The sequence below is a fragment of the Chiloscyllium punctatum genome, chromosome 5 (assembly GCF_047496795.1).
Source record: "Chiloscyllium punctatum isolate Juve2018m chromosome 5, sChiPun1.3, whole genome shotgun sequence".
NCBI classification, from domain to species: Eukaryota; Metazoa; Chordata; class Chondrichthyes; order Orectolobiformes; family Hemiscylliidae; genus Chiloscyllium; species Chiloscyllium punctatum.
Genome location: NC_092743.1, coordinates 127,326,366 through 127,343,318, shown reverse-complemented (window position 1 = coordinate 127,343,318; position 16,953 = coordinate 127,326,366). Strand labels below are relative to the sequence as shown.

Below are 16,953 nucleotides of genomic sequence, written 5' to 3'. Positions count from 1 at the left end.
TTCTTTCTATTCTGATATTTTACGATCCACATTTCTAAATTCTGTCCAGTACTGGTCATTTAAAATTTATCAAAATTCATGTATACCATAGCTAGTGGGATTATAGTTGCTATCAGGTTCATTTGGCCTCTTAAGCACCCTCGACCTAGACATTTCCCCCCCCGAACTTAAAGATGGGTGTGACACTGAGTTGACAGGACAAATCAGCCACTGCAGTTTTGGTGACTGCAACAGAACAGTCTCCTCACAGTCCCACAGAAATTAACAGAGGGCCACCTTATCTAACAAACTCCCACAGAATTCTGTAGATCTGCAATGTTAACTTCATCTCTCGCTCCCTTTCACTCTCTACAGATGCTGCCAGATTTGCTGAGCATTTCCAGCATTTATTTACAACTCCCACAGAGACCTGGCAGTCAGCGCTTCACATATTTGAGCGACTTTTGCGGGGTTTAGGTGGCTCCTCTGCCAAAGTCATGACAGATGGGTGGAAAAGCCCTGAGGTTTCCCCCCCCCCCCCCCCCCCCCTCCTACCAACCAAATCCCTCTCACAACCCCTCGTGAGAAAGGCATTGAATGTGTATAGCATAACAAATCTGGTTTAAATTTACAACTTTGAAAACTATACAAAATGCACATATTCCTACATCTGAAGTTTTGACATATGCTTTTCTCACACTACATTCTGCACCAGAAACACAAATTCACAACACTTACTTCAATATTCAAAAACATGGTCAGACCACTGTTTCAGAGTCTTTCTATTACTTCTCAGAATTGTACTCTACAGACAAAATTCAATACTTACCCTTCAACTTGGCTTGAAACTGCCATCATACAGTGTGGTGACCGTTTTGGTGTTTAAAATTCTGTTCCCAAGTCACAGAAATCACAATCAAAACAAAGAGCTCTTTAAGTTTCATTCCTACTTACTGATCTGTGTATTGTTGCTGACAGTTTGTGCCACAAAAACAATCTTGTTGATTGAACTCCTCCATTATCCGATACCTTCCACAGTTTTCACAGCAGCAGATGCCTTCCATGTGGGACACGTCATTTGCACCACCACCTTCAGTAATGCCTTCTGTTGTGACATACAGTAAGGAAACAATGGGCAATTTAATTCAGTGATGATTATGTAATAGCCATACTTCATTTACCCTCATCAGTCAACTTAAGTTCCTAATGCTCCTGCGAATTAGCTTTAAATTCTTGGTCCTCATCGTCCTTTCCCACCATACCTTGGGAACCTCTGACAGCCATGTATATATATTCAGGATGCAGTGTCCAATATTTTGACACTGGCCCACTCTTCAGGTACTGCCCTCCTCAAAACATTTCCTTTAGTTCTCTTACAGTCTTCAAAAGCGAAAGTAAAACCTTTCTCCTTCATTTCCAAATACAATCTTGCACAGCGAAACTGTCTATCCATCATTCCATAAATCATTTTGATAATTTCCTTTACACATTGGAAAAATAGCATCTTGGCCAACATCAGAAAACTAACATCACAAACAGAATATCAAATCAGTTATTTCACTGATATTCCCAAATTGGTCACGATATTTCTCTACAGTGCAACAATGGCAATGCTTCAGAAATATTTTGTTGTTTGTGAAGTATTTTGGGATGTCTTGAAATTGTAAAACACACCATATAAATAAGTTGTTTCCTTCTTTCTTCAGATTGATGCCTGTTCTTTCCCAGAGCCTCAAAACTGTTTTTCCTTCCTCACAAGTTTTTAAACGTATCTTGGGATCAACTAGACTCAATCCAAATTATTTTGAAGATGTTATGATGTTGTTTTCTTTTGATGTTGTGTTGTTATGCTAACTTTAAATTTATAAAAAGGTTAAGTTTAGAAAAGTTTGTAATTCTCCAACAATAAGTGAAGGACTACTTTAAACATTTATCTTTGGAATATTCGATCAAATACTGTTATACTTCTCATTTGCTACAAATTTAACTTTCTATTCTTTTCGGTTGTAAATATGTCTTTATTTATAGTAGACAGGTGACCTTAGTCAAAATTGCTCTTGAATGCTGTTTATGACAATCCTTTTCTGTCCACAACAGGAACAAATGAGGAAGCTTCTTACGGCACCTTTCTCTCTTCACTATTCTGCAGATCTCCATGAAGGAGGAGAAAGTGAGGACTGCAGATGCTGGAGATCAGAGTCAAGACTGTAGTGTTGGAAAAGCAAGTCAGGTCACATCCGAGGAGCAGGAGAATCAACGTTTCAGGCGTAAGCCCTTCATCATTTCTGAAACGTCGATTCTCCTGCTCCTTGGATGTGACCTGACCTGCTGTGTTTTTCCAACACCACACTCATGACTCAGATGTCCATGAAGGTCAAACCTTCTCAAACTCGTCCCTCAGGCATGGTAACCCCCAGGTTAAACCACTACCAGTTGCCATCTTTAATGACATAGGAGCCCAAAGGTCCTCTGGGACTATAGTGATTTGTATGACTTTAATTCTGCAGTACAGTGATTTCTTCTATATTATGATAGTAACATCCCTGTGCAACCCTGCACTAAAACAAAATCATGCAATACAAATAACACTGAAAGTGTTGGCAATGCAATCGCGCTATAGTCAACACACATTTTAAAATTTCGTGCTTTAGAAACAGCATCCCCTATTCGTCAATCGCATTATAGCGAATTAGTGTTGAAGAAACGCACGTTATAGCAGAACGACCTATCATCAATATAGTCAACAATTCTCCAGAAAATCCTACTTCTAGCTTATCTTCCCTTCTTTGACAATCACCTGTGCCTGACATCATGGACGCAAGACTTGTAATTTGCTGCATGAAATCCTCAAGAAGAAATACACTTAAAACATTATCTTTTTCTATAGGCCTTAAAGGCTGAATCCAGTTGAGACTTCATTGAAACAAGGTTCCTCTATTTAACTGTAAGATCTTTGACTGATTAACATGGAGATTCACACCCAAAGTATCCCATATTTTTGACATTAAGCCTGATATATTTAAGAATACTGAATAATTCACTCTGGTAACATGACAGACTGTGGGTAATTAGTCAGGGTCTGGGGATAAGCAATGGAATTGGGACCAAGAGTGTTGTCTTGTTTTTCTAGCCACAGTGTAACTGGTTCAAAAGTGCTTGATTTCATCACTGAGCACAAGTAGAAGTTGAAGCTTTTAATACACATTCCCTTTCCCCATCACACAGGATAACTGCACTGCCCACGAACAACGAGAATCTATGGTCTCCAGAAATTGAGCTTTGGGCTTCATTAAACTCAAAGCAAACAAGAGGCTGAGGTCAGAATCACAGGGATCTCAGGGTCAGGAATAGAAGTGGTCCAGGTAATGCCCTGTAAATAATCTAAGTCTGGACATTATACCCCTCAGAACATAGGCCAAAGGCCAGCTTAAAACTGGAACTTGGCCCTCACCAAAATGATTTAGGAAGCGCTGATAACTGCTTTAAGATTAAATTTTGGAATGGAAACATCCCTCAGCTAAGTTGAAGGGTAGAGGGAATGGCAATCACTGGGACAGTGCACTCCAGATCCACCTAGCCTCACTTCCTGGAAGATTAAACCTACCTGTGGTTTTCAAGCATAAGGGACAAATCTACCGCCCACCCAAACCTTTGGTGACTAATTGTGGAAAAAGGGTCTTTGTAGTGATTGGAGCGAGAGCCAGGCGGATCTTGAGTATAAGACCCCTGATTGAGGTTGTTAAGCTGGCCTCATCAGGGAGCACTGGACTGACAGATATAAACAGGAGTCTCTTGGCGCCGCAGGGAGTGGAGTGTATTATTTCACTGTCCAACTCTATTTTGATTTAACCCCTACCCTCCCCTTCACCTTTTTGATCACACAGCATTGCCCTTTGGTTTGAAGGGCAGTGCTTGTCACTGGCCACTGGGGCGTTTTTCCTATCTTCCTGGTGGTGGAAATTAAATAAAGATTCGTGCACTTTGTGTCTTTCACTGTGTTTCACACTTGCACACACACCCCATGGGTGCTGGGGAAAAATAAGCACTACCGCAGTTAGGCGGTAGTGTGGGGGTTAAGAAAAAAAAGAGAAAAACAAAAAAAAAGGGTACTAGAGGCCAGGTGTCCTTGGAGAAGGAGCACGTGGTGTCCACCAACACCCTGGAGTTGTGACTGGCCACTTGAGTGTTTCCTTCCCTTTGGAGATTGGAAAGAATAAAAAAAAGAAAAAAATAAATAAATAAACAGGAGTCTCAGAGAGTCTCCTCACTCTCGGGACTAGGCTCTCAGGTTGCTGGGTAGAGTTTATGTACTGTGCACATGTAAATAAATGGTGACTTGGCAACTAGATACCTGGCTCCTTGGAGTTATTTCAGTCTCCAACAGGCATCAATACACTAATTAACATATCTGAGGCGCCAAACATAACATGCATTTGCTAAGAGAGACATCAGCTTGCTGTATTGTGCAATTTCTTTCAGATTGGCATCATTTCCACATTTTGGATGAAATACCTGTGTCTGGCCTATTTGTTCCCTGTTCCACACTTTCCCAATTCTGCATAGCTGTGCACCCATGTTAATCATATGAAGATCAATTCAGTCCTATGTCTGCAGATTTGGTGCAGACTTACTCACGGCTAAGTTGGTGTGCATTTCATTTCCAAAGTATTAGCAAAACTTATCATAATTTCAACTATTGTATTTTTATGATTATTATTATTTACTAAACCTGTAATGACAACACCCTAATATAATATCTTTAGAGAAATCGAGTTACCCTCTCCTTCCCATCACAAAGGCATGCAAATGCAACTTTAAATGTACACCTGAATTACATACAAACTACTGTTTATGCATTCATCCAGTTGCTCATACAATGGATATTGTCATTACATAGAAATCACATTTGAATAATGGAAGCCACGATCATTTATAACACTGCCAGCATTCTCTAGGCTAACAGCAAACAAAGAGTTTCAGATTATTAAATCTTGCTGGTTGTACTGATGACCATAAGTGTACATAGTTTGGATTTAAGGACCATCTAATTATATATTAAAACTTGATCTATGATCGATGTGGGTTAGACACTGTCAATGCAGCAGCAAAGATTATTGGGTCAGAATGTGGGAAAACAGCTTGTGCAGTGACCAATGCTGGTAATTATTGGCTGAAGAGGGGACCAGGATTGTGTTTAACAAAAACTCCATCCTACCTCTCCCCTTAGCGAGCAATCAGAACAGTTTATAGTAATCAAAAAATCATTAAGAAATTCCTCTGACACAGAAAGTGCCCTAATGCTATTTTAGGACTCAACAGCATGGAACACATTATGAGCTTGTTCAGCCAAGTGAAGTCCAAAAGTAACAGATTTTTGTGGCTCCTGCCATATGAAACCCTAGCCAATCCCTCAGTCTCTTCTCCAGCCCTCTCAACAATAGCCAGCAGCCTACTGTTGTGATCTTGAGATGCCAGTGTACATTGTTCTTCTTCCCCACCATCACCTGATCATTTGTTAAGTGAGGGCCTGCCCACACCAAGCTTCCAATGGCCATAGAAAAGCACTCAGAAGGATTATTTAACCTGCCATCTCACATGACGATCGCTATTTGAACAGAGAAAAAAAACACGGCACTTGTTCATATCACTAAAGATTAATTAGTCTCTTCAGGACAAGAAGAAGAAAGGTATTCTATCCTCAGCTACTATGAGATTTTGCTTATCTATTTTGACTGTTGACTCCATCTCATTGAAATTCTGGATGATGCTTCATTTGAAAACATGTACAAATATTCAATAGCAGCAGTTCCAACATACCGCTTTAACTCAAACACCAAAGTGTTGAAGCATGTTTGAGTCTGTAAAAGACTGCATAAGCATCTTACTAAATGTAAATAAGCAACTTTGCTTTTTGATGAATTCTGTAGATCATTATATAATTCCTCATCAATCAGGTTTACTCAATTAATCTGTCTTAATTTAAGACAGATGTCAGAGACAGGTTCTTTATGCAGAGTGTGGTAAGGGCGTGGAATGCCCCACCTGCTAATGTAGTCAACTCAGCCACATTAGGGAGATTTAAACAATCCTTAGATAAACACATGAATGATTTTGGGATAGTGTATGGGGACGAGCTGAGAATAGTTCATAGATCGGCGCAACATCGAGGGCCGAAGGGCCTGTTCTGCGCTGTATTGTTCTATGTTCTAAGATGAATGGATAAAACTAATACATTTTCGCATCTCATTTTAATGGTTTGGAAACAGCCATATTCAAATCACAGCATCTTCAAGATAAAACTGAATTGAAACAATCAATTTATAAGAGGTGTACAGCATTTCAGTTTCGGGATTATTGTGTACACATAAAGTAATAGCTGAGTAATTTATGACATCACAAATAAATCTTTCAAAAGCTCCATTAACTGAGATAAGCACATACAAATTTATGGTTTGAGGGATAATCTCAATTCAGCCTTCAGTACAATCAGTACAGAATTGCAATCAAAAGACACCATCAGCAACCAAATATTAGGCATGCTTGTTTTGAGAGTAGAATGCTTGATATAGTAAAAGCACATTCATACATGTGCTTTACTTAAAGTGGAGATTAGTCCGGTGATTCTGCAATCACACATTCTCAGCAGGAGCAATGAGTTCTGAAGGAGGGTCACTGGGCTTGAAACGTTGGCTCTGTCTTCGCTCCACAAATACTGTCAGACTTGCCACGTTTCTCCAGCAATTTCTGTTTTTGTTTGTTACTATCATCAGCGGAACGCAACAAGGAAACTGAGAGCATACAAACCACAATTTTCACTCAAAAATTAATTGACAGATAAGAGTAAACTGCATGCCTTCCAGGTTCTTTAGATATTTCACGCCCTGTAAGGTGCACACGAGTGCCATATTGCAGAATCACCAAGAAACTCTGAGCAGCTCATCCAGCTCATCCGATCAATCCGGAATGTACTACCATTGTCAAATTAGAAAATAACTTTCCAACTCGAAAAGCAGTTAATCATTTGACAAATGCATACCAAGAATGACTATCTACATTGTAAAGAAATAATGGATTCACCACCTATGAAGAACGTCAAAAATGCATGTTCTCATGTTAACTATATAGAAATACAAGTACAATCAACAAAACTAATTTGTTCAATTTTCAGTTTAAAACTCTTTCATTATTCACAACTTAAGAGCAGATAACTTTCTCTGAAAGCTTTCTCAGCCTAGAGGCTGCTCTATTATTAGCTACTTCTTAATTTCCTCGGCTCAAAGTCTGCACTTTCTTCCTCTCCCATTCAATCTTGCAAGAGCAATGGCCTGTGCATTTTCACTGGGATTCTTCATCGTGTTTACTGCAATATTAGAAGAACTGCTTCTGAAACCTCAAGAAGCAGCACTGTTTTTCCAGACTGCAAACTCCTTTGCAAAAATTGCTGACGACAATCAGGGTAACTCCCAAAGCAATCTCTCCTGATGCCTTACCTTACCCACTGCAGAATACACTGTTACCTCTTTCAGTATCCTTTTCTTACTCAGTCAGCACATTATTTTAGCCTCTAAATCTCAACTGTGAATCCACCTTCCTACTATTATTTGCGTCCAAATGCTTTTGTTACTGATTTATCATTTTTCACTTCCCAAATATGGTTTCAAAGAAATCTATAAAAATATACACAACTGAGGGATAAATATTTCCTACTTTTTTAAAATTTGACAAGCTTTGATCACTAATTGGGGGCAGCATGGTGGCTCGGTGGTTAGCACTGCTGCCTCACAGCACCAGGAACACGGGTTGGATTCCATCCTCAAGTGACTGTGTGGAGTTTGCACATTCTCCCCGTGTCTGCGTGGGTTTCCTCCGGGTGCTGCGGTTTCCTCCCACAATCCAAGGGTGTGCCATACTAAATTGCCCATAGGGATGTGCAGGTTAGGTGCATTAGTCAGAGGCAAATATAGGAAAGGGGGATGGGTCTGGGCGGGTTACTCTTCGGCCGGTCGGTGTTGACTTGTTGGGCCGAAGGGCCTGTTCCACACCGTAGGGATTCTAATTCTTCTAATGTAAATCTCTATATGTTTTATTTATGTTTGAAGACATCATTTAAAACTGCATTGTATTTCATTGTAAATTTCCCATGTTTTCTATTCTATCAATCATATTTACCCTGCTTGAACAAAGTTCACTACTTTCTTTTAGTTTGTTAAAAAACAAACAAATGCATTCTCTTCCATCAAACATGGACCCTTATGGTCTCACCGTCTAATTCTTATCTTACAGAGCTATGGGTTCCTATATATTGATAAATAAGACTTTTGGGGAACCAAGTGAAGGGCAAGGAAGTGGAACTGATGTCAAAGATCAGCCATGATCTTACGGAGTAGCAAAGCAAGATAGAGGGATTGAAATGACCTACTCCTGCTCCAATATTTTTAATGACTGTGAATATACAAAAAAAACTTGCAATTTTTAAAATCTTAGGATATCCCATTTTACAATTAATAATTCATTTCAGAATTGACACTGTGGTAACTGGGAGAAATGGGAGGCAATTATGCACAAGGTATCTATTATTAAATCACCGTCTCTGGGATAGATGTTAGTCGGAACAGTAGAGAGCTCGTCTGTTCTTAGAGTCATAGAGATGTACAGCATGGAAACAGACCCTTCGGTCCAGCCCGTCCATGCCGACCAGATATCCCAATCCAATCTCGTCCCACCTGCCAGCACCCGGCCCATATCCCTCCAAGCCCTTCCTATTCATATACCCATCCAAATGCCTCTTAAATGTTGCAATTGTACCAGCCTCCACCACATCCTCTGGCAGCTCATTCCATACACGTACCATCCTCTGCATGAAAAAGTTGCCCCTTAGGTCTCTTTTATATCTTTCCCCTCTCACCCTAAACCTATGCCCTCTAGTCCTGCACTCCCCGACCCCAGGGAAAAGACTTTGTCTATTTATCCAATCCATGCCCCTCATAATTTGGTAAACCTCTATAAGGTCACCCCTCAGCCTCCGACGCTCCAGGGAAAACAGCCCCAGCCTGTTCAGCCTCTCCCTGTAGCTCAGATCCTCCAACCCTGGCAACATCCTTGTAAATCTTTTCTGAACCCTTTCAATTTCACAACATCTTTCCGATAGGAAGGAGACCAGAATTGCACGCAATATTCCAACAGTGGTCTAACCAATGTCTTGTACAGCCGCAACATGACCTCCCAACTCCTGTACTCAATACTCTGACCAATAAAGGAAAGCATACTAAACGCCTTCTTCACTATCCTATCTACCTGCGACTCCATTTTCAAGGAGCTATGAACCTGCATTCCAAGGTCTCTTTGTTCAGCAACACTCCCTCGGACCTTACCATTAAGTGTATAAGTCCTGCTAACATTTGCTTTCCCAAAATGCAGCACCTCGCATTTATCTGAATTAAACTCCATCTACCACTTCTCAGCCCATTGGCCCATCTGGTCCAGATCCTGTTGTAATCTGAGGTAACCCTCTTCGCTGTCGACTACACCTCCAATTTTGGTGACACCTGCAAAATTACTAACTGTCCCTCTTATGCTTGCATCCAAATTATTTATATAAATGACAAAAAGTAGAGGGCCCAGCACCAATCCTTGTAGATCAAGTTTTAATATATAATTATATGGTCACAGGCCTCCAGTCTGAAAAACAACCCTCTACCACCACCCTCTGTCTTCTACCTTTGAGCCAGTTCTGTCTCCAAATGGCTAATTCTCCCTGTATTCCATGAGATCTAACCTTGCTAATCAGTCTCCCATGGGGAACCTTGTCGAACACCTTACTGAAGTCCATATAGATCACAGCTACCGCTCTGCCCTCATCAATCTTCTTTGTTACTTCTTCAAAAAACTCAATCAAGTTTGTGAGACATGATTTCCCACACACAAAGCCATGTTGACTATCCCGAATCAGTCCTTGCCTTTCCAAATACATGTACATCCTGTCCCTCAGGATTCCCTCCAACAACTTGCTTCTCTGAACACATGGAGAATACAACCTAAATAAAAACTGAAAGAACTGCAGTTGCTGAAAATCAGAAACAAAAACAGATATTACTGAGCTCAGCAGGTCTGGCAGTATCCGTGGAGAGAAATCAGAGCTAACATTTCGGGCCCAGTGATCCTTTCTCAGAATCACAGAATCGAATACAGCTTTAAAACAAGATGGGACATTAGGTTAATGTTTTATCCAAGAGACAGCAGTGAAATATCAGATTATATGGTAAATAAGATGTGGTCCTAAAATCTTTTCACTCAGAGCTAGAAGTGTAGCATTGAGTTATTTTGCAATAATTAATAACTTTGACCTGATTAAGCATGTGAGCAATTAAATTAGATTCTGTTTAATTGCCGGTAATGTCAAAAAAATTTAGATTATGAAAAATGCCACATGGTCAAAAGGAAGGTCATGGGTTGATGGCTTTAATGGCTCAAGCTTATGTAAATCTGAGCTACAAGTATGAAAACAGTTTTGAAGACAAAGCAGCTTTTAATCAGAATACAGTTCTGTGAGTTTTAATTGGTCTCATTTTGTAACTGCAAAGTACATAACAGACACGTGTATATTAGTTTTGTTGGTTAATTTGAGATTTAACTTGCTTTGGGCATCAACAGTTGTTGGTTCTTTCAGTTAAAGGACATTGATAGAGTCTGGAGAACATTCACAAGTGTCAGCTGGGATGATGTTAAATCACTAGAAGGTACCACCAAACTTCTATCCATGGACTTTCTGTTGCCATTACATCATGGAAAATGCATATGCAGTCAGTAAGCAAAGAGAAAGAAACTATAACAAAAGACATGATCTTACTAATGATTGACACGTCAAAGAGCAGACCATAGAGTCATAGAGATGTACAACACGGAAACAGACCCTTTGGTCCAACTTGTCCATGCCGACCAGATCTCCCAACCTAATCTAGTCCCACTTTCCAACACCAGGCCCATTTCCCTCCTAATCCGACAATCGGAAAGCATTTCTGTGAGATGGCCATCACTTTTAAATCAATCAATTTGAAATTGGACAGATACTACCTGATCAATCCAATATTGAACATTAATTGTTTCTGCAATAATAAGCCAATTAGAGTTCAGGATGCCTTTGATCATGGTGGGTGGTGAGTGAGTCAATTAGTGATGATTCTTTGTGACTCAGTATACAAGAGAGGATGTCTGAAGACAGATCAACACGTTCAGACAACAGAAGGGAACAGAATACCTGCGCCCAATAAATGAGTGTCATAAACTGGCATCATGAAGTGGACCGACTGAAGAGCTAATAACTCATTGTTTGTACTTGTTTTGAAAAATGTAATCAATTGTGTAAAACTTGAGAAACATATCGGTTCCTGGACTGGACCATATATCTAATCAGGAATTCAAAACTTTTGATTGATCCTCTCAATTGGATGGCATTTGTGCAATAGCTAGAGATAACTTCTGTTCAAGAGATCAAAATGTAGAATTGTTTTGGATAGAGATGAGGAATAGTAGGGGAAAGATGGGGGTGGGGGGGTGGGGGGGTGGTGGTGAAATGGTCAGGCACCCATACAGTAAAAACAATGTGGGACAAAAGACACTGCTTCCTAATAATAAAAGGGACAGCAATAATCATGACATGTTGACCTAGAAAGAAACTGAAAAAAATCAGTTTGGCACTAGTAGTCTGGTTGAGAAGCTCATGGAATGGTTTTGATCTGATATTCTGAAACCAACCAGAATCGAGGCCATATTAGACTCAATGTTATGCAACATCATAGGATTAATTGTTTTCTTTGGAGGTATGGTACCCCTAGATGAACAGGATACAACTGAATTCCACAGCCAGTTTGAAAGTGAGGCAACTGGGTATAAAATTAGCATTTTAAACCTAAACCACAAACTTGAAACATGAGGTAGTCAGTGCACTGATACACTATGCTGCGGGTGGGGCGTGTTGGAGGATCAATAGAGTCACGAAGTGTTTAAGATTCTTTGTGACGAAGATTTAAGGACATGCCCCCTCCTTCTTCTCAAGCCCAGCTGCTCCTATCTTTCCTCAAATGTCAGTCCTGCCATCCCAGGAATCAGCCTGGTGAACCTTCACTGGACCGCCTCAATAGCAAGAATGTCCTTCCTCAGATGAGGAGACCAAAACTGTAAACGATACTCAACATGTGGCCTTACCAAGGCCCAGCATAACTCCGATACTCAAATCCTCTCACTATGAAGGCCATCATGCCATGAGCTTTCCTCACTGCTTTCTGCATCTGCATACCAACCTTCAATGACTGCTCCCTGCATGTCTCCCACGTCTCGTTGCACCTCACCTTTTCTTTGACTGACATCATTCAGATAATAATCTGCCTTCCTGTCTTTTTGCCACCAAAGCTGATAACCTCACATTTATCCATATTATAATGCATTTGCCAACTATGTGCCCACTCAGCCAGCCTGTCCACATCACGCTGCAGTCTCTTAGCATCCTCGTCGCAGCACAAATTGCCACCCAGATTTGTACTGTCTGCAAAATTATACTGAAGGAGGGAAGGTCAGTGATGCGCTCACCCAGAACTCCAGACCAGGGCTAGAAAACTGACCTGACAAAAGTTGGGAAGGTAAACAATATCCACTCACTTTTTCTTCATGGGTGCCAGCAATAAAAACTTGAAAATAATTGCTACCCACCTAATTTATCATACTGCACTGGGGTTAATTATGAATCTAACAACATATGTTACACCTCCCTTAACAAGAATTACTTGCATAAGATGCTTTATGCCCATGTTTTCTCATTCCCACCTGGCATTCAAACAGTCACCTAGCACAACTTCTCTAAGTACAAAACAAAATAAAACTGCTGGAAAATCTCTTTGGCGAAGTCAAAATATCTCTCTTCAAATACCTCCAAGTAACACAACTGAGTTTGGCAACTCTCTTTTTCTATCATTCTATGTTATTCACAGCATATAATGAAATTAAATAATAGGCAGTGACCACTCTTACACCTGTCAGCCATGTAAGGATTTATTCCAGAGCCTCCAAATAACATCGAACGCCTGTTCTGGGAAATGGCAGTACAGTCATTATGGTTAAAAAAGGGATCCACACACTTGTAAACCTCAAAGAAAATTGATATTTAAACACCAAAAGGGCTTCCCTCCATTATTCAGTGTTTGTTCTTTCCTTACCTTGAACATTAGATGCTTCACTGTAAGCACTATTCCTTATATTTGTTGGCTCTTCAGCAATCTGTGCACTGGAAGCTCCATCCTGTTCTTCAGTCGTAATAATTTCCAGGGCTCCAAACTCATTCATTCGAAACTAATAAGAAAATTAAAGATTTAATAGTGTTATTATATCAGAACAACACTTCTCAGATGGCAATCTAACAAACAAGAACAGTAATGCAACAAAACAGTCTTTGGGATGGGCAAGTGTTGGCATTAGTTCATGTAAGTTAATGTTCAAACACTGTATGGACAGCATTTGATTACACAACAAAGAGGAGAAGAGATTCCAAAATGAGAAATGTACATTGTGACTTGTGTCTACAGCAACACATATTTACCATACTTAAATGTAACCTAAGAATCTCTTTATCCAAGAGCAAATCACAAAACTAATGCTCATTCTCAAAAAAGGTAATATAACCATTGAAAACCTTGGAAGTAAATTACAACTTACACCAAGAACATTTTATTCTGATTTTAATGTTACTCTGTTACGCAAGTCCGATCCACAATCCCATACTGATGATGAACTAAGACAGGTAGTGATTTATTTCAAATGTCTGTCATAATATCCTGTATGTGAAAGAAGCGCAGAAGGCCTCAACTTGCAATTTTCATCTCATCTCTCCGAAAGTATAACTCATCATATTTAAGTGTTAACTAGAATGATCAAGAAACTCAAAGCATGAGGGATAACCTAGTCAAGAATATCTGCTTTGGCGACATGATTAGGTAGCAATGATACAGGTTCAATTCAGAGAAACCCCAATAAAAATCAGGGCAACTGGCTTCAAATAAACATTCCAAGCCGTGAACGACAATCAATACATATTACCTCTGGGTTTCTGGTCTTGGAGAAATCTTTCATGTGATTGGCTATTTATGCTGTGAGATTACATCAGTTTTGCCTGAAGATCCACTTGGGCTGATATTAACAACAGCGCAGAAGAAAACCACCACACACACCTCATCGCTTTGGGAGCTTCTTTCTTCAAAGGTCAATGAGAAATACTGTTACTTCACCACTGCCTGCAAGTGCTGTGCTATCAATGATTATACTGTTCTCAAAATTTTGCTTGCATGTCCCAAAGGAATAATTGGTACCAAATAAATCCTGTGTTTTGTAAGATATAAAAGGGTGAAAGATGAAGAAAAAGGGGCAGCCAATGGCTGAGAATTCTTGAAACAGGAATGTGGTTTGGAACTCTTTTCCACTCGCAACAAGTAATGCAAAGATAATTCATTTTAAATTTGGAGTTGAGAGGTATTTATTATCCAAGTGTTGTGAAGGACATGTGGCAAAGGCATGCATATGGAAGTCTGCAGACCAACTGAAAGAAACAAACCAGCATTTTTGTAGCAATTTACAGTTGATAGGGTGAGGGTGGGGTGGCTCACTGAGTTGAATGGATGGCTACTTATTGCATAGTAATACCAACAGTGTGGGTTTCGTTTCCACATCAGCTGTAGTTACTATGAAGATTCCTCCTTCTCAACCACTCCCCTGAGACATGGTGACCCTCAGCTTAAAGCAATCGTCTCTCTGAAATGAGAGCGAGCAGCCATACCATCTGATAAAACAATACTGGCTTCACCTTTACAGTCAATGGGAATACTTTCCAAGTGCAATCACTATATATTATGGGAACCTGAGCAGTCAATCTGTGCATAGCATGGTCCCACAAACAGAAGCGACCAGACAATTTGTTTTGATTGAATTGAAGAAATTTGAAGTAATCACTCAGAAATTGGATTTGATACATAGAGTCAGAGTCAGAAATGTACAGCACGGAAACAGACCCTTCAGTCCAACTCATCCATACCGACCAGATATCCCAACCCAATCTAGTCCCACCTGCCAGCACCTGACCATATCCCTCCAATCCCTTCCTATTCATATACCCATCCAGATGTCTTTCAAAGTTTGCAAATGTACTAGCTCTTCCTCTGGCAGCTCATTCTAGACACGTACCACCCTCTGCGTGAAGAGGCTGCCCCTTAGGTCTCTTTTATATCTTTCCCCTCTCACCCTAAACCTATGCCCTGTAGTTCTGGACTCCCCCACCCCAGGGAAAATACCTTGTCTATTTATCATATCCATGCCCCTCATGATTTTATAAAGCTCTATAAGCCTCTGACACTCTAGGGAAAACATGTCTCGTAAATCACCCATTGTACATTGAATTGAAAAATATCACTATTTCTGATTCCATTGTCTTCCTGTTGCTGCTCCTGTTCTCTTCTTTGGGTGGGAGATATGGGAAGATCTCTGTTCAAATCATTTGGAGTGAGGTTTGCACTGAAAATATAGTCCACAGTTGCTTCCAATTCAAGTTTACTTCCCTATTACTCATTATTTCGACGTTTCCACTTCTGTCTTGTATCCCTTTGCCTTTCTTGCATCCATCTCTTTCCTGTCATCCCATCATTCCTCTTAAACTTTCAACAACATACTGGGGTTCCCACTTTCTCCTTAATTTGCTGCTGTTCTCCTCACCGTTAATATCCATTCCTCCTAAATTGCTAAATTCAGAGAATCCAAAGCCAGGGGTCCCATCACCCTCAAATATTCTCCTTTCCCATGTGTTTACCTCAAAAGGGTTTTGTTTGTTTTGAAATTCAATCCTTTTCAAAACAAAAATTGATCATAATTAAGAAATATTTTGTTATTATAGCTTTCTCTCTCTGCTCAGAAATATTAGAATCCAAGTCTCAAGTGACAGCAATTAAGTATTGATATTTTCCAATATTAAACAAAAGAGAAATGAGATAGATAGTTGACTTTTAAGTTCGCTAGTTAATGTTTTTACAAACCACACATTAAATGAAGATGTGCTAGCCATAAAATTCCATACCCTTTCCTAATTTCTTCAATTACAATGCGAATTCAATGGCACAGATGATATCTAGTTTAAGACAATAGATACACCTGGCTTTGCTCTGCAGTGACTCAGATGTTCTCGTGAAACCAAACAAGAACATTGGCTAAAGGAAGATACAAGGAGGCATCCATTCTCAGTTTCGATTCAGCAATGATATGCCTGGTTAAATTAGTTGTACCTCACCAACAAGTGGTTCAAATTGTAATCTCCATTACAAACACAACCACAGGAAGCACCTTATGGTTGCCCTTGAGCTTTGGCTGAAATGGAGAGATCCTGCGCCTTGCAGTCAGTGTAGACATGTCCCTGGTTTGTTGGACCTGCCATTGTTAGGCAAATGAGGGATCTTTCCCTGAAAGAAAATGATGTGCCCGCCCACAAATTTCAAACACACTCTCCCATTTCTGTTTCTTCCATTTTCTCTAACCCAAGTCTGTTCAATGCCTTCCTCAGTTTAAAACATTTTCACCAAATTATTGAAAACAAATTGAAAGATATGTGTGCAATGAGAACACTGTCGCCATCTCCTTGTTCTCACGCAAGGCCCATCAATACCTATTTGCACGATAAAAAGTTTTCGTCCAAAAACTACTTCAATGTCTTCGTTCTTTTAAAACGATTTAAAAACAACTAGTGTGGACAATGCTAGAAACAAAACAAAATATTCAAATTAAAGTAATGAGCTGAACGATTGTACAACATTAAGCACAATACATCTGCTTAAACTAGGAAGGCTATCTTCACATCAGTTCACACAGACCTGAGTGAAAATATCAAGTTGAAATCCAGGTTTCTGGAAAAATGCTGTGGTTTTCATGTAAAAACATTAACCAGGTATTAAATAA

General features: G+C 39.9%; 1 protein-coding gene across 3 annotated transcripts in view; it reads right to left on the bottom strand.

Annotated features, from left to right (window-relative positions):
* The window catches only part of LOC140477418 (lethal(3)malignant brain tumor-like protein 4), a 293,436-nt gene that overhangs the window by 233,692 nt on the left and 42,791 nt on the right, over positions 1-16,953 (bottom strand). For all 3 annotated transcript variants that reach the window (XR_011960721.1, XM_072571276.1, XM_072571275.1), the window contains exons 4-5: positions 13,185-13,317; positions 934-1,084 (exon numbers count right to left, since the gene is read on the bottom strand). Coding sequence is in view for 2 of the 3 variants with exons in the window: in XM_072571276.1 (XP_072427377.1) it covers positions 934-1,084; positions 13,185-13,317 (284 nt within the window). In the remaining variant the exon portion in view is untranslated. The remainder of the gene's footprint in view (positions 1-933; positions 1,085-13,184; positions 13,318-16,953) is intronic.